The sequence below is a fragment of the Microtus oregoni genome, unplaced genomic scaffold (assembly GCF_018167655.1).
Source record: "Microtus oregoni isolate MIOR12 unplaced genomic scaffold, Mior012 000022F_ref0000154, whole genome shotgun sequence".
In the NCBI taxonomy this organism is placed as follows: Eukaryota; Metazoa; Chordata; class Mammalia; order Rodentia; family Cricetidae; genus Microtus; species Microtus oregoni.
In genome coordinates, this window is record NW_024543081.1 from 20,849,330 (window position 1) to 20,876,528 (window position 27,199).

Sequence of the window (27,199 nt, forward strand, 5' to 3'; positions counted from 1 at the left end):
TAAATATCATGGCTTCCTTTTACAAGTTGAAAAACATCCTCTGCAAAATGAAGTGGTTTTCAGAGAGCCCTGCCAGCCCGAGCGAGAACAGCCTGTGTAATGAAGTCGTCCACCTGCAGTCAAGTCTGCTCCAGTGCCCTGCTTGGTGATGCTCTGACACGGAGAACTGGCAGGACAAACCTTTCTGTTTCTCCCACCAGGGTAGCAGCGGATCACCTGGAGCCCCGGGAGACCCTGGCCGTCCAGGAGCCCCAGTGAGTGCTCATCCCCAGCTTCCTGATGGTGTTAGGCCAAGGGTCTCATAATACCCATTGTTTGTTCTCTGTCCCTGAACACACTGGAGAACAAATCCTTATTTAAATGGTACAAGTAGTCCCAAAGCCAGAGAATCAAGGTATCTAGCTCTTTAAAAGTTTACCGTATATTTGACTATGTTGCTCAGTCACTGCTGTCTAAAACATGGACACCTCCAACTATTTGGTGTAGACAATTATGTGGTAAGCTTTCACAGCGAGTGTCTAATGATTGAAATAAAGGGCAGGGTCACATCTGCAACCTTGAGCATGTCAGGTAACAAAGTGATGTGCAGCCTGGGAAGAGGGATGGGAAGCATGGGTAGAGAGCAAGAAAGTTCAGTGGGAGGTGGTGGAAAGAGTGTGGCAGGTAGACTTCTGGGCACCGATTAGATTCTGGATTTGAGGTTCATATGAGGTCAGTGGGGAGACATACTGGGGTAGATGGTTCTTTAATGGATTATAGGCATCAATACGTCCAAGTCTGGGTATGAATTTTCTTCTTGCCAAGCCTGCTTATATTTTTATTTGCTTAGATTGAGATCTATTCAGGAGCCACTTACAAGTATAAAAGGTCATTTAAAAACTGGCAGGACAGTGTGCTAGCCAGTGCTTTCCAGATAATTGCTAGGACTGTAGAAGTCAGGGTGACCAGACACCCACAAAATCTCAGGATGTCTAGTCACAGCAGTTAATAACCCTGCTGGTCCAGGGACAACTACAACTGCATGCCTATCATGGCAATTCCAGTCCTCTTCACCAGGAGCTTCAATGTAGGTTCTATCAGTCCTACTGAGTAAGAGTAGATACGGTAGGGGTAGGTGAGCATCCTGATGGTGGACCCACCCAGGGGAGGAGCTAGCCCCAGAGAAGCTGACCCATTCGAAGGCACTTTGGGAAAAGCTAAAACATTAGACTACAAAGGCCGCAACCACCACACCTTGAGCCTTAGAAGCATCATGGGAAGCAGTTCCCACTTCAAAGAGGCTGCCCACATCTAGATCTTAAGAATCCATCCATAAGATGTCACGACTTGAATGGAAAGGCTATCCTCTGTCTGTGGTCATTTTCCCTCATCTTATCTTCCTTCCCTGGCCCTCTGTAATGATATCAAGTTTATAAACCCCTTATCTCTTGCTGACCCATCTTCTCTCCAATGTAAGTAAGGGGCAGGGGGGTCAGGACTCCACAGATTGGGGTGTCCTTAACTTTCTGAATCTGATGGACTTTTGCTTGACCTTGAATAATTAATCCCTTGTTTTTCCTTCACAGGGTCAGAAGGGAAACAAAGGAGAAAATGGCAGCCCAGGACTTCCAGGTTTTCTGGGTCCCCGGGGGCCTCCGGTAAGGAGAGAATCTAATGGTGCCAAGATTTCTGGTTCTAGATGTGACCTTGAGTTTCACTACTGTCCCTGCCACTCAAATCTTTTTCCCACCCCCTTACCTCCCCTCCAGCCCATCCTTCATCCACTCCTCCCAACCAGTAAGGGCTCCCATGGGGAGTCAACAAAATCTAGCACATTAAGTTGAGGCAGGACCAAGCCCCTCCCTGCTGTATTAAGGCTAAGCATGGCATCCCACCATAGGGAATGGGCTTCAACAAGCTAGCTCATATAACAGGGAGAGATCCTGGTCCTACTGTCAGGGTCCCCTTAACAGACCAAGCTATACAACTGTCTCCCACAAGTGAAGGGCCTAGTTGAATACCATGGAGGCTCCACAGCTGTTGGTCTGAGTTCATGAGTTTCCACTAGCTTGGTTCAGCTGTTGCTGTAGATTTCTCCATCACGATCTTCACCTCCCTTGCTCATATATCCCCTTCTTCCCCTCTTCAATAAGATTCCTGGATCTTGGTATGGCGCTTGGTTGTGGATCTCTGCATCTGGTTCCATCAGTTACTGGATGAAGACTCTATGATGATAGTTGGGTTTTCACCAATCTGATTACAGGGGAAGGTCTCCAACTCATGTCTTACAGGCCATTTTTTTTTCATGTCATGATGAGGTTGTGTGGAGTCGGAGTGCCTCATGATTTAGTAGACAGTTGAGGGATCAATATTGGCAGTTGCAAGGGACCCACTGCTCTCATCATGAGACCTTAGGAAAATGGTATAAAATCTCATTATGTGGCTTCTGCCTTAATCTAACGGTGTGACAGCATCACTCATCAAATGTGAGAATCCACATAAGGGATTGCAGTAATGTCCAGCCCATTGTAGTGATCAATAAGTACAGGTGATCGTGATGGCATTTGTTGATGTGTGTGATGGATAGTGCTGGCAATGATGACCCTGGAACTTGAAGGATGATTTTAATGATTGCAAAGTTGAACTAGTTTGGGTCACAGGGTCAGAACATATAGGTGATTGATTTAAGGCCACAGTATAGATTTGTACCTACCTGGAGCTTTTGTCTGGCTCTTCTTACTTGACATTGGAGTACATATTGGAGCTGTTAAAGGGTAGTGAGGACCCATTCATAGCCACACTGAAGCCATTGGAGTGTTCTGCAGACTCTGGCCTGCACTGATGGATGGAGAAAGGTTGTATGTGACACCTCAAGATGAAAATGCTCCCTTAGTCCTGCATAGACCCTCCAGTGTGATTCTGCCCTTTTCATGCAACCACCGAGCCAGTGGGATCATCCGTTGTTCATGGTACCCTGCCTGCTGTTTTCCACTTCTGCTCCAATATGTATATGGTTTCTCTAGTCCCAAGCATTTACTCAATTGTTCCCTTTACCAGTCCTTGTTCATAAATTGGCTGTCAGTCAGCAGCCAAGTATGTACTTCTCTTTGCGAAAATTCCTCCTTAATCGTAAAAAACAGAGTGAACTACCCAGCTTTATTAGATGCTAGTCATTGTACTTTACATATTTCAATGAAAACAAGTATCATTGTAACCTATGACATAGATAAAATGACTCCTCTTAATTTATAGATGTAAAAACTGAGGCACAATGAACTTAAGAGATTGGCAAGGAGGCAATATAAGGTCAGAAAGCCAATCAAGGAGGAATCAATTTGAAGTTAGAATCCACCGCCTTATTTAAACACATTGTCCCCTGATGATGAGTGGCCTCCCTCACACTAGACAACTAGTACAATTGTCTTCTGAAAAACATGCGTAGTAGAGACACGTTGACTCCATCGACAAAGATCTCATAAGCAGAGATTTGTTCCCATGCTGGGGCAGTTCTCTACCTTCTTCTGCATAAACTGGCCAGAAGGCCACATGTGGGATGCCCTTGTCCGGTAGGCTATGTGGACTGATTGCTGTCTTCTCTGGAACATGTATGTGAGATGCCTGTCATGAAGATTGATATCTAGTGGTCTGATGCTGCTGAGCCCACTGATCCCCATGTTCTTTTTATTTTTTTTTTTTAACAGGGAGAAGCAGGAGAGATAGGCGCTCCAGGCAAAGAGGCAAGTATTACCCAATCCTGCCCGTTCTACTTGATAGCCCTTTCCTGTGGGAACCACAGATGGGTGATAAGGCTGAGAAGTGAATTCTGAGCTTATCCAAACCCCTCCACCAGCTTCAGTGTGCTTATAGTACTGGGGGCTTACATTTTAACTTCACAAAATCTCACAAGTTAGGCAACCACCAGGGGCACCAGGTAGATGACTATATCTCCTTAGCCACCCTCCTTTGGGAGCATTGTCAGCAAAGCTTCCCATCTTTGTCTCTGTGATGCTTCTCAGCTCTGTCCATCACTTATGAATGGAACCTGCCCAGTCCTGAGTCCTTTTTGACAAGGACCCTTCCTGTAGGCTCCCTAATGGTTTCCTCTGTCCATCCGTGACCTTCTCTAGCAGCTGGAGATCTGTGGGACATCAACATTTCATGCCACGTTACAGCCCAAATGGCAGCTGTGTTCTTCCCTTGCCATGCAAATGACTCCCGAGATGCCCTGCTCCTTCCACCTTTTTCTTCCTCCAGTCAGCTCCATCCACTCTGGTCTATTCCTGAAATACTAAATTAGTTTTCAGGGCCCTTTCTTTTTTTCAAAATGCCCTCGTCTGCAGTCCCCTTTCATTCTCCTGTGGACCTCTGTTGGCCACTGGAGAGAAGCGTTGTTGACCTGTTCTGCTGGTCATCCGCTCTGTTCTGTTCCAGCACATGAACCAAACACGGAGATGCTAAGAGTGTTCAGTGATGAATGACTAGATGAATGAAGTAGAGAAAAAAACTTCCAGGGAAATTGTTCATGTGTATGTCAAAGCCAGCACTCTTGTCTTGAAAGAAAGAGAACACCCTTGTCACTGTATGCATTTGGGGCACTGTTATAAGTGAATGCCTTCCTTGAGGCCGGATCAAATGTTCAAAGTCTGAGTACCTTGTGCTTTTAGCCCAGACATAGTTTGTTGCTCATTAGACCTGCTCCTCACTTGCTGACCTAACCTGACCCACATTCTCTTTCGGATGTGACCTCCTCGTTTTGGGTAGGCTACATACAAGGGCCCTTACTTCCTCTACCTCTGAGGCTTAGCTTTCACTCCTACCCTTTTCCCTCATTAATGCCTGTTGGATTCTCTCTGAACTTCCAGCTTCGTGCTGCCGAGCATCCAGTGTCATGTTTTTTTTTCTTCATGGAATTACTGTGGGACTGTCTTGTGGTTCTATTTCAGAAAGAAAACCTGTCTGCTGAGTATTAGAATTGGGATACCCATATCTACTTCTGTAGGCTATGGGCACCCTGAGAAAAAGGACTATGTTCCTATGCCATTCTTCTTTGGGCATGGAGCTTATAATACTGTTCCAGCAAGTAGGGCAGTAGGCACTTGTGGAGTTAGGTGACTGAGTTGGTCAGGCAGTACATGCCCTTAACTCCTAAGCCATCTCTTCAGACCATGCATGCATTCTGAATGTATACGCTGTCTACCAGCTATGTCAGGCTAGGCTATACAGATTGCTGCAGTGGCAAACCTTGGGATTGGCTCATTTTGAATGCCTACAAATACAGGAATAGGAATATGATGCCCCCATTTGATAAATAAGTTTAGGCCCTGCTTGCCAAACTTCTGCCACTTGAGGATGAGCAACCAAGCATGTCCATGGTAGGAAGAAGTTAGGTGGCAGCTAGAGGGAAGGTGATTTCTGTGTGAGGGTGGATGGATGTTAGTCAGAGAGGAGAGAAGAAGGAAGGATGGAAGAGAAGAAAATAGGAAGGAAGAAAGGCAGAGAGGGAGGGTGGGAAGGAAGGAGGGAAATGATGTTTCATATACTGGGTGAGAAGAGAGAGATTCCTAGATAATAAGGCCAGGCCAGGTCATCTGGAGTGAAGGGCCCAGGGGAAGATTGTAAGCAGAGGTTAGGAGACTGAAGAGCCTCAGATTCTCTGCTTTGGGAACCTAAGGTTGCCAAATTTGGCTGGAGTAGAGTGAGCCGGAACATCAGAGGTGATGTGAGCTCATCCAAAAGCCAGTTTGTGGACGGCCCCAGGGGTGTTCCAAGGGGAGTTGAGTTTTTCTTTAAAGAAGACATCAGAGAAACCACACTATTGGCTTGTGTTGTCCCAGCTCAACAATGGACATGGTCAGGAGCAATGGAACGAAGACGAAGTGGTTTGATGGCATATCTAGACTGACCTGTTTTTTTTTTTCCTCCAATACCCCTTTTCCCCAACAAGTGCTGTATAAAAGTATCAAGGAAGTCAAAGACAGAGGTACAGATGGCCATGGTGAAGTAACTAGTGTCCTGTTATCTCATTGCAGGGTGCTCCTGGGAAGCCTGGAGAGCCAGGAACCAAAGGCGAGAAGGTAAGTGGGGGTGTGGAGCCGTCCGGGTATGCTCGGGGTGACCTCCCTACAGTCTCAAGGGCAGAATTCATTCAGGACCCTTAACAAGCAGCCCCACTGCTCTGCAATCTCCTGCGGTGGCTTTCCATGAACCATCTCAAGCCCTGGAAGTGCCACGGTTCTTTTATCCCAGGCTGTCACAGTCAGTTTCCTTTCTTGTTCCTTTTCGGTTGTTATTTTGAGGAATAAAATCATGGCCGTAATTATCAATGCAAGGCAAGTGTTGGGAGACTCTGACAGATTCCATGCTCGCCATGTGTGAAGGCGCATGCAGGATGCGCCTGGCTCCCTCCCTGCGTGCCAATTTGCTGGGAGCCAGATTTGTCACTGGAGGTGACAAGGGAACAGATTTTCCCATAATGAGTCGCCTTGGCGCCACACTCCGAAAGCCTTTCTTTACATTTCATTTCTCCAAAAGCCAACAGGGGAGAGTCATATTTCCAGCAGAAGTGCTGGAGGAGGCAGGGAGCATCTTCACACTCACACTCACAGGCTCTCGCTCCGTTCGGGGCTCTGCATGGCTGGTTTTCCCACAGTCCTGTGTCTGGTCAGCTGTCATGATGTTGTACTACGTGGATGGTATCCGCTTCCCCACCCCCGCCCATGCTTGTTTTCCACGGTCCTGCAAAGAATTTATCTCAGCTTTCTTCACAAGTTAGATGGGTGGCGAGCTGGCAGGCTGCTCCTGCAGTTTGGGAAGAGAGACATGGACGTGGTGTCTGGCATTCATCCCTTCCCCTCGTGTCTCTCCTGCTGATGACTTTAGTTCCCCCACCCTGAGGCCATTTGATCATGAATACTGGAACCTTGCTCTTGCCTGCCACTGAGATGATTTCCTCCTGAGAGTGTCCCTCTGGGGTCTTGAGTGTTATTGCCAAGGAGATTGGGCACGAGTCCTGGCACAGAGCCAGGGCATTGAACCCACAGACAGGAAGCTGTTCTTCATACATGATCAATAGCTGGGGAGATTGTGTCCTCTGTTAAGTGGTTCCATGGAACCTTGCCACCAAGCCCTTAGATTCCTCAGCCCTTCATCCTGGGAATGCTTAAAATAGGGAGCCTTATCTATTAATGGCGAAGTGATCGTGCCAGGAGGGTTGTGGGATTGAAAAGCTGTGCCACATGTGTGATGGTAGCTGACATCCACGTGACTCAGGAAAAGGGTGTGCTAGACCTGAATCCAAGATCAGACCCCGTGGAGTATATCGGACCTGGAAGACTAGAGCCTACTTCCTTGGGTTTCCCTAAAGTACAATGTAAAAAGTTATTGTTGAAAAAATGAAAGCCATGCAGGGGCCAGGTTAAAAAACAGAATTTACAAGAACGAATGAATACAGTGGAGCTCAGGTATCCCTCCTACCTTGCCTCAGAGCTCCCCTTCCTGTATGTCTGTCTTTCATCCAGGAGTCTGGGTACATAGGTGGGATGCTCCAAACATGCATGAGGCTTCACTTTTATCCCCCCGGCCCCAACACATCACAGCTTCTCCATGCCATGTTTCTGTCATCTCATGTTTTAGCACACACAGTAATGACATTTTAGAACCATGAGCCTGCTGTTACTTCTCAGAGGCTCCTGCCTTGCTTGTGGTGACATCACATGTTTGGTTCTGCCTTGATCTTCCTTCTTTCTCCTGCCCCTCCCTTCCTGTGCGTGTCACAGTAGCTGTGGCTCCATTGTCCTCTGATGGCCTTAATAAGGCTACTGTGTATTCAGACCTCTAGCCACTGAAGTTTGCTGGCCAGACACACAGTAGAGTACGGAAGAGCAAAGACTGGGCTGCCTGCCCTGAGGTTGCTGTGCCCCAGATCACTGACCCAGAACTTCAGGATCTGATTCACTGAGTGGAGAAAGGGGGCCTAGGCAATGCACTGCAGAGTGAGCTTGCCAATCCTTCATGGACCCGCTGGAGCTGAGGGCTGGCTGGCAAAGAGAGGGACCTCCTATTGACAGAATCCAAACCCACTCCGGGAGCGGAGTGATAGTTCGGCCTCAGTTTCCATAGCTAAGCAGCCTTCTCCAGGGATGCACAATTGGGGTTTGTCCTAGGACTAGGAAATTATTTTGTGTGTGTTTCTCTGCTCACATGTATAGTACAAATTAAATGTAGAGCCTTGTGCATGCCAAGAAAGTACTTCATAACTTAGTTATATCCCCAAAAATTGAAGTTTGTTACCTAACAGTCTCACTAAGTTGTCCAGGCTGGCATTGAACACCCTGAAGCCTGACTGGCCTTAAGCTTGCAAACGTTCCACCTTGGCCTTCTGAGTAGTTAAAATGATAGGCCTATGCCATTGAGCTCATTGAAAAGTCATCCTTTTTTAAGAACATGTAAAAGGACGGCTGTGTTTCTCCCCTTTTCTTTGTTATACCTCTGCGTGCATGTGTGTGTGCATGGTATATGGTCCCTGTGCCAAATGCATATGTCGTGTGTGGATGATTGTATCTGTTCATGTGTGCATATGTATGTTTAAGCCAGGGGTTGGCATTGGGTGTCTCCCTCAATCGCTCTCTATTATTTGAAATACACTCTCTCATTGAATCCAGAGATTATCAAATTGCTAGGTTGGCTGGCTGGTCAGCCCCAGGGGTCTGCCTGTCTCTGGCACCAGATGTAGCAGTCACGTCTGGTTTTTGAGATCCACATTCAGATTCTTACACTTGTGAGGTAAGCTATGACGTTATCTCCCCAGTCCCCTCCCTGTCATCCTTCCAATTAACTACCTAGGGACCCTTACACTATTTTTTATGTCATGAGGAAAATTTGTGGATATTATTGTTCTTCTCCAGCTTTTGCACTCTGTGGACACTGCTCTACAGTTTGAATTTTTCATGTAATAACTATACTTGGTGGCCTGTTCATATCATCCCTGATGAGCCGCTCCAGTGCTGGTAACTGTAGTGTGCTCTGTAGTATGGGAATACCAGTCCTCCTTCCTGCTCCCATGGTGACTGTCCTGTTTGTGGCTTACTTGAGAGGGTGGGTTTGAAATGTTCTCCTGAGTTGCATACATACTGTGTAAGGTAGGAGTCTATCTCTGGGCTCCCTTGCCCTGTTTTGTACAATAGGGACTATGGATGTGCTAATTCTTGGCCCTTCTTACTTGAAGTCATCTATGACTCACTCAGTACTGAGAACCCTGCCAGGGCCCCAGCAGAAAGATAATGGTACCTTGGGCTGCAGCTGTGTATCCAGCTCAGTTTCCAGCACATACACACCTGATGTTATTCTTCTCTCCTGTTTAGGGGGACCCTGGAACCAAAGGTGACAAAGGATTACCAGGAGGGAAGGGCCAGCCTGGAGACCCTGGAATCCCAGGCCACAAGGGTCATACTGGCCTGATGGGTCCCCAAGGACAACCAGGAGAGAATGGCCCTTCTGGACCCCCAGGGCCCCCCGGCCAGCCAGGATTTCCAGGACTGCGGGTAAGGATGAGAATAAAATTTCAGACATAGATTCCATGGGAATGGAAGGAAGCAGAGTCTGTGACCTTCAGGGAATACAGCATGTAGATATCAGGCTTCTGGGGTCTGACTGTATGGCAAAGGGGAAGAGTGCTCCCTCTTTCTGAGCCTCTTTTTTTTTTTGAGAATGTGCTCTTGAGGTTTGTTAGGATGAAGGGATGTGATGCACATAACACAGGAGGTGCTCAGAAACAGGTTCTCTTCTCCGTTGCGCCCTCTGCCCTGGGGATGATGAGTCTCAAGGCTTCATTCCTTAGGCCGTAAATCCCACCTTCCTTGGCATCCTGAGCAGAGGTAATTGAGAAGATGGGATCTCAGTGGGTGGTTCACCATCTATTCGCTGTCGTCCTGACTTTCTGCTCTGTGCTGTCCTGGACATTGAATGTAAGCAGAGAGCCTGGTTGCTTTTCATATATGCCATTCTAGTGGCAGAACACCTGTTTCCTCCTCCCTGGGTCACAGACACAGACTGGCCACTAGATAACAAGACAGGGTTTGTTGTCCAGTCCCTGTGACCTTTTCTTCTCAGCATCAAGCTTAGTCATCTGGAGAACTTTATGTTCCCTCAGCATAGACATGGCTGCTCCCTGTCACTGCCAGCTATGACACTCTGTGGTTTCATCCCTTGTTTCTGCTTGTGGTGACTTTTAAGAATCTTGGTGCCTAGAGTCCGCCCTCTTGGCCAAGACCAGGGCAAATCGAAAGGACTCATTTGGCACCCAAAACCCCCATGAAGCCTTGTCAAGCTCTGTGTGTCCTGTGTTGTGGGAGCAACGGAACATCTGAGGCCATTACAAAGGTTTCTAGCCAGATAAGAATAAGAAAACAAGGGAAAGAAACATATTCCATGCAACTTATTGGACTGATAAAAGCACAAGGGGCGCAATCTCAAGGGTAGCACTACTCTACATGACTCACAGGAAAGTAAGCCTCATAGGGCATAGAGAATTCTTTCCTAGGCCCTTTTGAGAATTGTTGCTACACTGTGAGCATTCAGCCTTTCTTGTAGATAAATTCCTCCATTTCCATGGATCACTCATTTGCATGTGGCCAGTATGTACTTGATCATGACAGATCTGGCCCTGGGGAGAATAGGGACAAGACACCAACCAGGAGACTGAATCACAAGCTTACATAGCAGGCAGCCCATAAGTTTTATTATGAAGCTGGGTAAGCCACTGAGGCCATATTGCCCACACCCAGTGAAGGGTTGGTTTTATGGGTATAATGGTTGTAATAGGAGGAAATAAACTGAAGAATAAATGAAGGTCTTGTGGGAGAGACATTATGGATCAGAGAGTCTCAGGACCACACTGCGATGCGGATGGAATGACGAATGACGTGATCTGAATGGCAGAGAGGAAAGGAATGGGCTGCAGATTGATAATCAGCTAGACAGAGGGTATGGTTGCCCATATCTGTGCTGCCCACCAGCTTCTTGATTTGGGGGGTTACGCAGGGGTTCTCTGATGTGAGTTACTGGGAAGACAAGTAACTCTCCTTCCCTCCTATGTTAGGGTTCTAGTGCTGTAAAAAGATGCCATGACCAGGACAACTCTTAGGAAGGGAAACATTTAATTGGGGGTGATTTACAGTTCAGAGATTTAATCCATTTTCATCATGGCAGAAAGCATGATGGCCCACAGGCAGACATAGTGCTGGAGAAGTAGATGAGAGTTCCACATCTGGATCATCTGGAAGCAGGAAGGGCAAGTGAGCCACTGGGCCTGGCTTGAGCTTCAGAGCTCTCAAAACCCACTCATCGCCCCAGTGACACATTTCCTCCAACAAGTCTACAGCTACTAATAGTTCCACTTCCTATGGGCCTATGGGGGCCATTTTCATCCAAACACCTCCATTCTAGGGCGAGTCTCCATCCATTGACACCCTGCGGCGCCTGATTCAGGAAGAGCTGGGAAAGCAGCTAGAAGGTAAGCAGCTGGACTCCATTGCATCTTTGAGGGTAAGAGCCCTGCTTTCATCATTAGCACCCTCGGGGCAGGCTAATGTGGAGGCTTGAGTGGTACCTTGAAGGCCCGGCCTTACTTAAACTGAGGCCTTATCCTCCAGAGCCTCCCTCAACAAGTTGGGTCTGCAACTTCTGCCTTGTCACCTCTAATGAAGATGACTCCTAGTGAATGGTGACAGCAGATGTCACCGTCTTCTTTGTGATGATCGTCTACACTTTTCTGTGGATTCAACCATGTATCTGGTTAATCACAATGGTGGGAATACTTGCAGTTGGCCTCCCTGAACTCCATGGGAAGAGATAAGTCAGGAGACAGACAAGATGGCTGCACTCCCTCAGAAGACCTCTGTAATTACCTCAGGCACAGAGGGCATTGACAAAGGGCAGTGGCTCTGCCTCACATCACTCTGAGGTGGGGAATGGGGTGGGATGGTCACATGGGGGCAGCATTAGCAGCAGATGTTCCTGTCTCAGGAGGGTTCTCAGAGCTCGAACATGTGGCCCCTGGCAGCTTAGCAATGGCCATGTGAGACAACATGGTTATCGGGAGGATGATGAAGAGCAAGGAGCCTGAGCTATTGGTCTATAAGGCTGGGATTCACAGCCTCGGTATCTTCACTCTCCTATCAGGGTCTCTTTAGTTCCCATTTCCCCCCTGATAAAAACTTAGAAGATTCTCACTGTAACTCCATTGCATGAAAGAGGAGGAATCCCTGCTTCCATGGGCAGGCACACCAGAAGGTTCTTCCATCCACATGATCATGCCTCAGTCACTGTGTGTCTCAATTATTCAGAATGCCCTATATATAAGGGTTTGGACATAACATATCTCCCCCCCCCTGCCCCTCTGGAGTCTGAACATGGATGGTCTGTGCATGAGGGAGGTGATGGAAGTCAGGAGACAGTCTGGAGAGAATGTAAGCCCCACAGGGCGGGGCAGGTCTGAGGACTGACTGTTAGGATTCCACGTTCTACCTCTTGAACGTTAGACTAATTAGTGATAGAAAGGCCTTTGCCCTAGTGCAAGGCCAGCCCCTGGTTTTAAATGGATCTGGGAACATCTTCTGGGGTGAGTCTCTACTTCCAAACAGTCTTTGAGGAGGACACACTGACTTCTACTAGGAATAAGAATCAAGACTCAGAAAAGTTCAGCAAATGGCTAAGGTCACTGAGGTTGACTCCACAGAGCCCTGGCGCCTTGTGAGGGTGCAGTGGTGGAGAGAGTCAATGAGACAGTGAGAAATCTCATCTCTTTCTTAGTCTTAAACAACCAAAATGTTAGTTTTTGTCCTGGTCACTCCACCCATTGGACGGGCATTTGGATCCAGCTCTCTTTGACTGTACAAAATTAGGTAGTTTTTGGTAGTCACTAGGTGAGCACTGAATTCCTTGCCCATCAGGGAAGTGAGTCCACCCAGTTGGAGCTCTGAGTTTTAAATGGATTCTGTGTTGCTTGCATCACAGATGTGTAAACATCTCTAATTAACAGCTCATGTATTGCTTTGGTTGTAGATAGAGAGAATCCTGATATCCAAAAGTTTAAAGTCAATAAATAGCTTTTTTTGTATAAGCCACTTCAACATCCCATGCCTCAGTTTCCCCAAGTGACAGTCACGGAGACCGTTACTACTGCTGCCACCATCACAAACGCCAATGATGCTGCTACTGCCAGGACCAATGCTACTGCTTCGTTAATACTGCTATTCATTATCCCTACTGCTGCTGATGCTGCAGTGGTCCCCATAGAGATGTGTGTGCAGGGGCTGTCTCTTGTGTGTACTCCTAGTCGGTTTTGTTCCTTATTTCCAGCTTGTAGTGAGCTGCCACCCTGTCCCTCATCCCCAATCCATTCTTCACACATGTCTCTGATTTTCCTTTTCCATAGCCAAACTTGCCTACCTCCTGGCCCAGATGCCTCCTGCACACATGAAATCCTCTCAAGGCAGACCTGGTCCCCCAGGACCTCCGGGAAAAGATGGGCTTCCAGGCCGGGCAGGCCCCATAGGTGAACCAGGCCGACCTGGCCAGGGTGGTCTAGAAGGACCCTCCGGACCAATGGGCCCCAAAGGTAAGTGGGTAGCATTTCAGAAATTGAAGGCTGAGTGGGGACCTGGATGTGGGGCAGAGCCTGCATTATTCAATCTTGTTTTCATGCCCATCAGCTCAGCACCACTGAATTTTGGCATCGTGTGATTTTTTCATACATTGAAGATTTTCATACTTGACAGTTTTGAGAACTGATGCCAGGAAGATTGAAGCTGCTTTCTCCTACTTTCTTGCATTCTCTCCATCCCCCTTGCTCAAGTTACAGGGGTGACGTAAATGCTTCCTTCTCCCCTCACCCAGTTTGAAACTGACAGAGTGATGTCACGTTTAATCTCCAGGCTATGGATATTAAACATCAGCTTTAAAATCCAACCAAAAGACTTTGCGCTACAGCTAAACTGGGTGCTAACTGTCGGGCTCTCTGGCTGGGTAATTTTTTTGAACCCTGGAGCTCTACACAAAAGGAAGCTCTCCTTCAAGTGGAAGAGCCTGTCCCAGGTTTACAATGGCAAGAGGGCCGGCAGACATGAAGAGCAGAAAGGAAGAGCTAGACTCCAAACTTCCCAGCCTGCGGTCTACTCCCTTCTGATGAGTGAACTTACGGGTTCCTTCTGGTGACCTTAGGCTAGGGAAACGGATGGTCCTAGCTTCTTTTCTTTTGGTCTCTCATATTTTTGTGATTGTTTAGTCATCCATCCCCTGTGATATTTCTTCTGTTTAATAGTTAGTGTTTTTGTTAAATTTCCTTGCTCTTGACTATTGGTATTAGCTCATCAAACAAAACACACAAAATAAATATCTGTAGGAAGCATAATTTATAGACTACATTGGTTTGTAGCAGAATGCTGATAAATAACAGTTAAAACTGAAGATGAGGAGCTGGATAGATGGCTTTGTGGTTAAGAACTTTTGGTGCTCTTGGAGAGGACATGGGTTCAGTTCCCATTGCCAACATGGCTACTCACAACTGAAGTTCCGGGGTACACAGTGCTCTCCTTTGCCCTTCTCATGTGTGCCCTACTGAGCACACATGTGGTATATGTTGAATTCTTTAATTTATCAGCCTAATTCCTTTTTCATGAAGGTCCAGATGAGAAGCTTCGAGTATACTGTCAAGGATGCCAATAATGGGGGCACATATGCACACTGACATATATGTGAGGGCCTTGATAATGAGGGCACACATGTAAGTTGATATATGTATGTGTATGCGTGAGGACACTGATAAGGGCACACATCCAGGCTGACATGTGTGTGCGTGAAGACACAGGTAATGAGGGCACGCATCCAGGCTGACGTGTGTGCATGAGTTGTGGGTGTGTGAATTTGGTTACCTGTGGCTTAGTGAATGTGTACATTGTATTTTCTTCTGTGTGTGTATGAATGTGTACATATGTATATAGCTGGATGGATAGGTGTTTGAATGAATGTGTATGTAGAAAAAAGTGTATCTGAAGTGTGTTCAGGAGAAAGCATCTGTTTCTCTCAGGGTTTACATATACATGTTTTTAGTCTGAAAAAATATTCTTTGGTATGTGTGTGTGTGTGTGTGTGTGTGTGTACATGAGAGCTGGGGTATTTTACAGGAGTGTGTGTGAACAGGCTGGTATATGTTTCAGTGATCTTGAGCTGCATCTGTGTTCTATGTGTTGGATTCCCCATCTCTGCTCTCATGAGCCTGCACCACTCAAGATGTGTTTTCTTCCCATCAGGTGAAAGAGGAGTCAAAGGTGACCCTGGCACACCCGGAGTTGGCCTCAGAGGAGAAATGGGTCCCCCTGGAATACCAGGTATGAAGGTTCAGCGTCTCAGGCTGGGTGGACATCAACCATAGAGGCAGGGCACAAGGCCGTACCCCTTCTTGTGGGAAAAGGAGGGGCTGAGCCACTCTAAGGAGAAACAGAACACTCATTGTTTACTGAAATATTTCTCAAGTCCTTGAGGAATACCTCCTAAGTCAAAAGTCTTAGTCACTTATGTACTCTTTCAAAATAACCAGAAGAAAGGATATTAGTGTTTCCGACATAAAGATATGATAAATATTTTTTCATTACATGTTGTGTCCATGTCCTGAAAAGAAATCACATCGTGGGGCTGAATATTTGGCTCAGAGATTAGGATCACTGTCTGCTCTTGCGGAGGAAGATTTGATTTGGGGTTTGATTCCCAGCACTCACATGGCACCTCACAATATCTGTGACTCTCGTTCTAGTGGATTTAATTCTCTTTTCTGGTATCCACCAGGACTGCAAGCACATGGTACACATTCATGAATGCAAGAAAAACAGAGCATACATAAAATAAACATTCACTAAAAGGCAAATCATGCCCCAGAAATAGACAAAATTGTTATGTTCCAATTAAAAATAATAAATGACCAAATATCACAAGAAATGGTCCTAGGGGAGAGAGGGCTTCGCATATGCTAAATGAGACTAGGCATGTTGGAGACACATCTCTCTTTACGACTACATTTTAACTACATTTTTAACTCTCCTTAAGTGGTAAAAACCCCACAAGGTGACATTCATCTTCTTAAGACCTCACACTCATTCATTCCCAATTAGTCTTTCTCAGAATGTACCCAGGGAACCTTAGCCAAAGGTTCAACCAAACTAAGCTCTCCTGAAGCTGAGGGGTTGTGAGGTCTTGGGACTTTCACTTCCGAAAGCTGAAAATCACTGGGAAAATGGCAGCCAGTTGAGACTGTGCCTGATGTCTACACTGGAAGAGCTTCTGAGGACAGCAGTTGTCACACTAGAAAGGGAGGTGTGAGTGTAGAAGACCCTCAACTCTAGGTCGTCAAATTCTACCTCACAAACAGCCATGGGAATGTGTCTGTATGTTTTTAAGTATGTGTATGTACCTATGTATGCATGTATGTGTGAATATGTGTTTGGGGAGGCAGAAATTGAACCGAGGCCTCATGCATGTTCTACCACCACCACCCCGCCAGCCCTGAGGATTCTACTGTTTAAATTTAACTCTGTCACGCTTACTCTGGTTCATCTTTGAACATTTGACCAAATGTAATTTAACTTTAGATTTTTTTCTTCCACGGTTTTCCACATTTGCTACAGTTGGATACCTGTTCTTACTTTTATTAGAGATGATGGTTTGGCATAAGTATTGTTTATATCTTGCTGACTTTCAAATAGAATATAATAGAAATACTATTCTGAAATAGGAGAACTTGTAAAAAGGCAGAGTGAGAGCTATCTGGAAGAGGAGGTGTATAGAATCCTGGCAGGTTGCACCAGTGTGAGGTAGAATCAGGGACCATCTGACGCAGTGCATCTCAGCGAAAGGCACGGTGAGCACAGCTGCAACAAGAACTTCTCAGAAGCAGGGCTACGCATTAAATAACAGTTGCCAGAGCATCAGCAGAGTTCCTGAATGCTAAAGACACTCACAATGGAAAGGTTCACTTTTTGTCTACTTTATAAAAGATAATTTGACGGAGTGCTAAGAAGCGAAGGAAAATGTAGCATACCCAAGCATAGGGCCCTATTTTCTCATCTGACTTGAGTGGAAAGTTTACACCCAATGGACTGCGCTCACCCATTTCTGATTCTCCTTCATGGTGTCTGGATTCCTTCCTTAGCTCAGACAGTGAGGATGCCCCACTGCCGGCCAAAGTGCTGCTGGCCAAGGTGCTGCTCTGCCTGATGTCACATGCACCACTCTCTTCCTCAGTCTAGAGCACCAGGCAGAGGCTCTTCTCTCTGAGTGCAAGTTGAATCATATTTCAAATCATGTAGGCACAAAGATTACAGGGATCTTTCACTCCTGGATATACACCTGCTTCTGAATGTGAAATGCCTTCTGTTTCTTTGTCTTCCTGGGCCAGGTCAACCTGGGGAACCTGGCTATGCGAAAGATGGACTCCCAGGAAGCCCTGGTCCTCAAGGAGAGACAGGACCAGCTGGACATCCTGGCCCCCCAGGCCCTCCTGGCCCTCCTGGCCAGTGTGACCCCTCCCAGTGTGCGTACTTCGCCAGCCTTGCTGCCAGACCAAGTAACGTGAAGGGCCCATAGAAGATCCTAGAACATCAAAACACAACTATGGATTTCTGAAACTTGAACTCGGAGCTCAGTGGGAAGCCAGAGCCTTGAAATATTTCAGATCCTTTTTTTCTCTCCTCACCCTTTCTCTGTCTTTTTTTTTTCTGTTCCCCTCCCTCCTACTCTTGCCTCCTTGCTTGCCTACCCTCAATTCCCTCTTCCCTTCCTCAGAGACCTCACAGTTATTAAAAACCAACAGATGCTGTCAGTTAGATTATTATTAATATTATTATTGTTTGTTATTTCAAATGTTAATGCTACTGGGGGAGCTTCCTCGTGGACAGGAAGTGGTTTCCTGGCTCAGCTCCCCTGCCAGCACCAACTGAAGTGTGGCAGCCAATTCTGAGGAACCTGTGGTGCTATGCAGCCCTGACCACACCCTTGCTGAATTTACCTCTTTCCTGGAAAGGAAACTAAGGGATGGAACCCATGAGCTTCTTTTCTCAGCTGTGCCTAGAGATGGCCCAGGGAAAAATAAGTTGGGAATCCCCACCTCCCAGGAGAAATGAGAATTAAGAATGAGGAAGAGTTTGCAGCCTGGAAGAAGGCATTGACCTCTGGACACAAGGTGCACACCTGGAGTTCAGAACTACCCTGAGCATGGGCTTCCTTGGTGCTTCAAGCTACCGGAACCAAAAGGAGTCACACAGAGGGTCGTCCGTGGCTTGTGTCTAGGCCCTCAATGGACAAGCTGGTGCTGAAGAAGAGTTCCGGAGTCTGAATTTGCTTTTTAGACATGGCCTGGACCCCTTCAAGTTCCTCATGCTGGTTTCATTTGTGTGAATTTCAAAATAAAGGTTTCCAGTGGCCACTTGCCTATCTTACTTTTGGTGGTCCTTTATTGCATACTGTTTCAGTCACACCTGTGTGTGTGTGTGTGTGTGTGTGTGTGTGTGTGTGTGTGTGTGTGATGTACAGACCATGAACAGTTGCTCAATAAATGTGTTTTTATCTCAGTTGCTCTTGAGCATTCATTTCCCTTCTCTAGCATCTCCTGAACATCTTGAGTACTAGGTGAGTCTTCTTGGAACAGCAGTATCTGGTCTACTTGTTTGCTCTAGATGTTGGGACAAAAAGGTGTGGGGGTATTTCATCCTCAGGCCATTTTTGAATGCATTCCCCTGTTTTACATATGGAAAGAAACCGTTTCACTATGCTCAGAGCCATCATGTGCAGGGTCTGCTACAAACTGGAAAGTTGACTTCAGTGGGACATTTCCTGCAGATGTACATCCTTAACCAGCAGCCTGAAAGAGTTTCTCTTTCTCCCCATGTTCTTCACTGAACTGAGTACATTGATGGGTTGTCTGATGAAGCTGTCCATCTATATGTTGCCTTAGTTAGGGTTTCAGTTGTTGTGATAAAACATCATGACCAAAGGCAAGTTGTGGAGGGAAGGGTTTAATTCAGCTTTCAACTCTCAGTTCACACTCCATCACTGAGGAATGTCAAGGTAGGAACCTAGGGGCAGAAACCTAAGTAGAAGCCGCAGATGAATGCTGCTTACTGGCTTTCTCTCCATGTCTTGCACAGACTGTTTTCTTACACCATCAAGGACAACTTTCCCATGGAAGGAACCACCCACAGAGAGCTGAGCTTACTACATCAATTATTCATCAAGAAAATGCATTGCAGATTTGGCTACAGGCCACCCTTATGAGGGAATTTTCTCAATTGGGAGTCCCTTGTCTCAGATGCCTTTAGCTTGTGTCAAGTTAACATAAAATTAACCATTACACATGTCCACATATCCAAGTGGCCAGCTCTCCCCACACTTAGACAGCATTGGTCCACCACACTCCTCCATTGTACCCCTCCACTTAGACACTTCTGATTGACATAGGAACCAGAAGTATAAGAATCAAAAAAAGTCTAAAGGTTCCTTAAGTAGAGAAGTATTGATTTTAAAATAAAATCTGAGACCTGTTCCTTCTGTTAGGTAAGTTGATGCTCATGCAGAAGATGAATTTGTGATAGATAAGTCTGAGGGGAAAACATACATCTGTGCAGGAGAGGGTTCCTTTAGAACCTCTCATATCAACCAGCTTAGTCATCTTCAACACCACATGAGATGCCAAAGTAATATCATATTTTTGTTTGAAGAAATCTCAAGGACTCAGAACTCTCTCCTCTCTCCTCCAGTGAGCATGACCTATGGAAAGCACATTCTCTCTCTCTCTCTCTCTCTCTCTCTCTCTCTCTCTCTCTCTCTGTGTGTGTGTGTGTGTGTGTGTGTGTGTGTGTGTGTGTGTGTATGTATGTATGTGTACATGTGTGTGGTGCTTGCCAAGAATTTTGAAATAAAATATTTACCCTGACAAAGCATGAAGCCCTCTAACATTTATTTATTTTATTTTTGTTACTACTTTAAAGGGAATACAGCTAGGGAAAATTTAGATCCACAGAAAAATTAAGAAGAAAGTAGTAAAAATTTCCTATGTATGCCCTGTCCCCATGCACACATAGCTTCCCCCTATCAAAACTCCATTGTCAAATATGCATTTGCTATAATTGATGGACCTATACCATTGGCAACCAGCACTCATACCCTGTGTTCTGGTTCATTGTTGGACTCTGGGTTTGCTCTAAAGCACAATACATGTACCCATCATTGTAGTTTCCACACAGAGAAGTTTCAGTGTCCCAGAGGCCTGTTGTGCTTTGTCAGACCATTTGTTTCTCCCCACCCCTCCAACCAGCCCCAAATAAATGATGATCTTTGTATTTTTCCCATACCTTTGCTTTTTCCAGAATCCTGTAGTTAGGGTCATATAGAATGAAGCCTTTTCAAACTAGCTTCTTTCACTTAGCAGTATACATTGTGCATTTAACATTTTTCTATGTCTTTGTGTGGCTGGATGGTTCATTCCATTTTTAAATTCTGAATAATATTTCATTGTTTAAACAGACCATAGCTTTTGTATCAGTTCATATACTGAGTGCCATCTTGGTTGATTCCTAGTTGTAATAATTGTGAATAAAACTCCTATAAGCATCTATTCATTAAATGTGAAGGAGAGTTCTTGTTCACATTTTCTGTGATCAGCATTTTGCATCTTGTCTCTTCTCTTATATGTATGGAAACATTACTCATTTTGCTTAGTATTGGCAGAGGCTGCTCATTCATTCCTGGCTGCCCTAACCAGAATAATAACTCAGAAACTATAATAATTACAACACTGCTTGGCCAATAGCTTGGTCTTCTTATTAACTAACTCTTAGATCTTAAATTAACCCATTTATATTAATCTATGTATTGCCATGGGACTTGTGGTTCACTGGTAAGGTTCTCTGATATTTGTCTCCCTTGGCAGCTACATGGTGGCTCTTTGATCTGCCTACCTTCTCTCTATATCTCTGTTCGGATGTTCTGTCTGGCTTTATTCTGCCCTGCCATAGGTCCAAAGCAGCTTCTTTATTAACCAATGGTAATAAAACATATTAACAGCATACACAGGGGAATTCCACATCACCTCCCTTTTCTGTCTAAATGAAAAGAAAGGTTTTAACTTTAACATATTAGAATTGCATATAGCAAAACAAATTTCAAGCAAGAATTATAATTACAATATTTAGTTCATTTACATTTGACAAATGAAGGAAAATACTCTATAATCTATCCTATCTTTGTGAGTCTAAAGTTTTATATCTAATTTATCCTTTATCATAACTAAAGGAAACAACAACTATCTTTCTTCATATCTTCAAAGACTCCAGAAGGATATAATATTACCTAAGTTAACAAGAAGTGTATTGTAAGCAACTTCCAGAACTCTAGAATTGTCAGAGACATCTTGCTGTCTGTCCAGTCACCCAAAGTTCATCCATCTTCAGCCTGTAGGACCATAGTATCTGGCAGACTTTTCTATGAAGCTGGACATTTGAAAGAATGTTTCACCTCTATTGGCAGTTTGTCAGTTACTTTCTTCTGTATTCTGCAGAATGTCTGGCAGACTATTTCATGAAGCAGAAACCCTAAAAGATTATCTGACCTTTAGGAATGTTCAGTAGTCATTTTTTTCTGTGGGTCCTGCATGTCCAATTCATACAGTATACCATCAAGCAGTCCAGGCAAGAACTGTTTCTTGCCCAAATTGCTAACAAACACCAGAAGGAGTCTCTTCGTTGCCCATCATCCTCTTGAAGTACATTGGTGCTGCCAGGAGCAGATGTATCTCATTGTTGAGAAGAGTCTAAGTTCTTAAAACATTTAAATGCCATATTATGTAAGTCTTTCAAAGGGTTGAAGAATACCTATCCATCTGAAATATATCTCTCTACATCTAGAAAACCTAACTAACATGACTTCAAGCTTGACTATCATAGATGACTATCTATTAACATGTATTTTTTAATTAAATTTTTAAATGAGCTGCACAAACACAATACCTTAATCAAGAGCAGAAATAAATGTGTAACAAGATTGACCTTAAATTTGTATCAATAAACCAAGATCCATACTACTGCAAAAGTATTCATCTCTGTAGTATATCCTCCATTAAATGTACACAAACATTTATAAACAATCACTTAGGGAATTTAGACATTGTTCTCTAGACTACTTCCTGCTTATTGGGGCTTATTTTTCTTTACTCTATAACTGTCTAACTCTGTCTATTTAAAGACTTTTACTTTTAAAAACCATTTACTTTTTTAAATTACTGTTTATATTCTTTTTCTTCTCTTTCCCAAGCCTATGTACATTTATCCAACACTGTGACCCATTCAAAGTCCCTTTTCATCTAAATCTGTCTTTATTGCTATCTGTAATCATTTTCTGACCAGGAGTGCCTTTTTTTTTTATTCTAAATGCTCATCGGGTATGACTAGGACCAATTCCATGGCCCTGCCTGTTGGGGCTATATCCTGCCCAACATTGTGAAGGAGTTTTTACTACCAGCTATACGAGCTATGCTCAGCGCCCCAGCTCCATTAAGAAATTTGTAACACACTGCTCAGAGAACCCATCTAAGTGTTCCCTAATGGGACCAGCATAAATCACGAAGCCAGCTGTTAAAGGAGCCTCGCAGCTTTCACTGCCAAGGCTGAGTCAGGAAGACCTCTCTAAAGGAGCTATGGTACCCCTGCTTGCCACCAGCAAACAGAGCCTGCCTGAAAATATGTAGCTACCATGAAGCTGTGCTTAACTCTGATCTTTTGTGTCTAGAATTCCTTCAAAGCTCTCTCAGGTTTTATGTGGATGTAGTTGCCTCATGTTGGTGCACCATTTGTAAATGGAGACTCCTTTGTTTCCCAGCCTCCCTTACCCAAATAATCACACAGAAACTATATCAATTATAACACTGCTTGGCCAATAGCTTAGGCTTCTTATTAACTTACTTACATCTTACATTAACCCATTTCTATTAGTCTATGTATTGCCTCGAGTCTTGTGGTTTACTAGTAAAGTTCTCCAGCATCTGTCTTCTTTGGCAGCTACATGGCATCTCGTTGACTCTGTTTACCTTCTCTCTATATCTCTTCAGATTTCCCACCTGACTTTATTCTGCTCTGCCATAAGCCCAAAGCAGCTTCTTTATTAACCAATGGTAATAAAACATTTAGAGCATGTAGAGGGTAATCCCACAGCAGTTCCCAGTGACAGAAAGAAGCAAACATCTTTGTCCATTCTTACTTTTCATGTGTATATTTTCTTTTGTAAGCTGTCAGAGATTTTTGTCATTTCTTAAAATCTTTTTAATTTGGGTTTATTGTATATTGTAGCTCATGGCTATTTCTCAGAAGCCTGACCATTCTTGGTCCCTGGATTGCTATAGAACCTGGTGTCCTTGTCCCATCCCAGAGGAATCATTGTTGAGAAAACAAAACCAAATGTGTCACATTAAAAGTACAAAGGGTAGTCCTTCATCATGAGACTGAATTTGTGAAGTTTAAAATGACTTATCCTGGAACATACACAAGTCAGGTGCCCAGAAGCCAGGAAATAGTTTCCTTCTCTCCCGTTATTGATGTAACCTTTCAGGAGCATCTGCACCCCCGGGGTTCACAATCTGCCACCTCAGACTGGAGGCTGTGGGCTCTCCACCATCATTCTCTAAAGAGTACCAGCAATCCCTTGCTTGTATTCAGAGGGCTTGGCAAATGTGCTTCTCAGAAATGCCACACAGGTAAAGCAGATGTCCAATCCAACAGGGTGTACTTCTGGCTGCTCTATGATGTGGCCCGAGTTGCCACTTCATGGCTATTTTTGCTTCCTTGCTTTCTCTCTAACCCATTGTGAAGATCCATATTGGGGTCCTTTCCTCACCAGTATTCTGTAGCACAATGCACGCCATAATGTATCAAGTTGTAAATGGTGAGCTAGTAAAGCCATTTAAAGCCCTAGAGCCAGGTGAGATGTGTATGAGGGGAGGGCCAAGGCTGTCTTCACGGTATCAGTGGCCTAAAAAAGTGTAGGGAAACCAAGTGATGCCTCACCAGCCATATCCAGACCTGTTCTCCATTGTTACATGCAGACATGTTCAAGGTGTTCTCAGTGACTGATTGGGTCACTCTCTTCAAATCTCATAACTCTGAGGTTGGGGAAAGAGAGACTGACAAAGAAGACAAACAGTTCTGATGGCTGTGCTGGGAAAAGACCTTGGACAACTTGACCTTTGATAAGCAAGTATCCTATGCTTAATGGACAAGCAGTTGTCATGGAGATACCTCTTGGCTTGGCTGGCCTGCTTTCACCTTGGCTTTCTTCTGTGATGCCTTCTGTAGTCACACAAGAATAGAGTTGCTGGCAGGAAGGGCTCCGCTGGCTGCCATGGCAGTGCCTCTGCTCTGAAGGTTCTAGTATGTGGGATGCAGCAACCATGGACATCCTGTAAGTCCTACAAACATGGTCCCTGGTGCCGAGATACTAAAGGGAACAAATCACAGGCCCATTCTGAAGGAACCCAAAGTCTGATAAGATTTGTGCATTTGTAACTTCAAAAGAAAGTGTTCCTAAACAGCACACAGCAGGAACAGGCATACAAACAATATCTCATAATTTGATTAGTTGCACAAATGATAAGATCTACAAATATAACAGAATTCTTGATAGGAAAAGTATAAATGCCACCTGACAGTTGTACCTATTTTGTGCCCATATCCTTTGTTTCACAATTGAAAGGGATGAATATTGCTAGCTTTGTTTTTGATAACTAAAAATATAAAAAAAAATCAAAGAGATGTATTGCTCTAGCCACACAGCAGTTGATAGTCAAGCCCTGTATACCCTTTGGACTCTCAGGAGGTCAAGTTCTTTTGTCTGATTGTTTCAATACAACAGCTGTGCTGAGTTTGAAACTGATACAGTTTTAATTATTCAGTAAAGAGTTGGCCCTTCCATTTGATGAACAGCCACACTGAAGCTGTCTAGTTCCAATAATGTTTCCAGGCAGTAACAGTGACCTGATTTTGATTGGAACCCATAGAAGGAAATCATTTTGGGGTGTGTGGAAGCCCTACAGAATGTGGCACATTCCTCCTCATCATAGATGGGGTGCTGAATCTCACAGATGGAAGGGCAGCCCACAGCCACACTCAGCTCTGCATCTGCTGGAGCAGAAAAGGCACTGAGGGGAGCCTAGGGGTGAGCCAGCAGTCTGGATATGGCCCGTGGTCCATAACGACCTGTGGTGCTCCACCTGCAGGAGATGCTGCCAGGCTTGGCTGCTGGAGTAGACAGCAGAGAGGAGACTCAGAGAAGGGATGGAAGAGCTTTCAGCTCACATCCACAGAGGCTCTTTAATAGGAAGAGCATAGCTACAGAGGACATGATGCTGGGAGGGTCCTTTAGAGGACAGCAGGTGCTATCAGGGGCTAGGGAACACTGCGGATACAAACTATCTGGAGATAATGCCATACCCCTGGAAGTTGCGTTCAGAAATGAGATAATACAGGAGCACATCGCAGGATACCAGGTACTTATCAAGAGAAGCACAGATGAATCAGGTCCCAGGTTGATCGGGGCTGACTAGGATGCGAATAGTAGACAGGAGGTTATTATGAGTCCATCTTCTAAATGGTGGGTGGGAGCTAAGACACCGAGCAGACTTTATTTCATGTGTCGCTGCTGTCAGTAGCTTGGAGGCAGCTAAGTAAGCCACCGCCATGGGAAAAGTGAACCATACAGTAATCGCGAGAGGTAAAGCAACCTATGCCAGGCCTAGCAGCAGGTGTGTAGTGTAGCATGATCTAGACAGAGCTTTTGAGCATCCTTTCTCTTTTTCTCAGGACAGCAGCACTCCAAGTTCTGCTTCATTAGAGCTCAAAAGCCGGTGATGCTGTGGTGAAGGTCTGGAGATACTGCCATCTGACAAGCCAAGTCAACCTTTGCAAGGTCAGAGGCTCAGCTTTTCCTGGGCTCCAGGTGAATTGACTCGTTGAAGTAAGTGAGGCATTGGAGGACACATGAAGTGGCATTGTGGTATAGATTAGCGAGGCCCAAGTCCCCTGGGATTAGCGCTCTCTTGGCCATGTCTTCTTGGGAGTTTAGAGGAAAGTCAAGACTAGTGGTGAGAGCCAGGAGCATCCATGGTCCAGGCTAAGAGAAGCATATTCAAAACCTGAGATGACACAGAGGTTCAGTCTGCTCTGACCCAAAGTGATCATGAACTTCTGTAAGGTATTAATAATGACTTCACCAGGGCAAAACATCTAGGCTCCAGGGCAGCTGAGAGCCGCTCCATAGCAGGAACAGCCAAGGCTCACAGGGGGATGTGAATTGCCTGAGGGAAATAGCAAAAGAGTTGCTGTAGAACCGGTCTTGCTGTCCTATACAGGAGTCACTTTGGCCCCTTTGCAGTTCAGCCCCTTTCCTTTCTTAGTTAATTTGCCTCCATTTTTAGTAGTAGTACTATAATGCTTAGTTCTTAGGGCCAGCACAAGGCAATGTAGGATCCCCAGTGAGAAGGAACTCTGAGAACGTGGGAGATTCCCTTAATTGCCTTAATTGATGTGAGAGGGCCAGTCTACTATGAGGGGTACCATTCCTTGGGCTTGGGGTCTTGAATTTCATGAGGAGGGGGAAATCCTTAAGAGGACTCAAGTGCACAAAGTAACTCTTTGCTGTCTGCTCTTGACTGATGTGTCTGGTTGCTTCTGATTCCTGCCGCTTTGCCGCCTTGACTTCCCTACAACAATGTCCTGTAACCTTGATTACTGACAGAAATAAATCCTTTCTCTGTCGGTTGCTTTGGTCAGGGCATTTTACCACAGCAGCAGGGAACACAGCTGAGGCCAATATCTGTGAATTCTGAACATCTGCTGAATATGCTAATCGTTTTCCCATCACAGATTGAAATGAAAGCATAATTACTAAGAGGAACTGTGTTCTCTGCTCAGCCAGGGCCTGTGGGCACCTTTCGGCTAGCATCCCTGGATAGAGCATGCATGTGTGCTGATGGGTGTCAGAGGGAAACTGGCCAGCAGCAGAAGCCACCAGGCAAAGTCATATGACCTCCCTGCCTGTAAATGGAGTGGTAATCGTGGTCCCTGAGGTTTGCAGTGAGGCTGGTAGGGGGCTAATAATATGAAAGACAGCAATGTATATCAAGACAGGATCAAGA

General features: G+C 45.2%; 1 protein-coding gene across 1 annotated transcript in view; it reads left to right on the forward strand.

The window, feature by feature from the left end:
- The window catches only part of Col22a1 (collagen type XXII alpha 1 chain), a 210,689-nt gene extending 192,256 nt beyond the window's left edge, over positions 1–18,433 (forward strand). Inside the window, exons 55-63 of the mRNA XM_041672342.1 lie at positions 201–254; positions 1,566–1,637; positions 3,681–3,716; positions 6,009–6,053; positions 9,339–9,518; positions 11,422–11,488; positions 13,412–13,594; positions 15,285–15,362; positions 17,423–18,433. Coding sequence (XP_041528276.1) covers positions 201–254; positions 1,566–1,637; positions 3,681–3,716; positions 6,009–6,053; positions 9,339–9,518; positions 11,422–11,488; positions 13,412–13,594; positions 15,285–15,362; positions 17,423–17,610 — 903 coding nt within the window. The 3' untranslated portion in view covers positions 17,611–18,433. The remainder of the gene's footprint in view (positions 1–200; positions 255–1,565; positions 1,638–3,680; positions 3,717–6,008; positions 6,054–9,338; positions 9,519–11,421; positions 11,489–13,411; positions 13,595–15,284; positions 15,363–17,422) is intronic.
- The last annotated feature ends 8,766 nt before the right edge of the window (positions 18,434–27,199 follow it).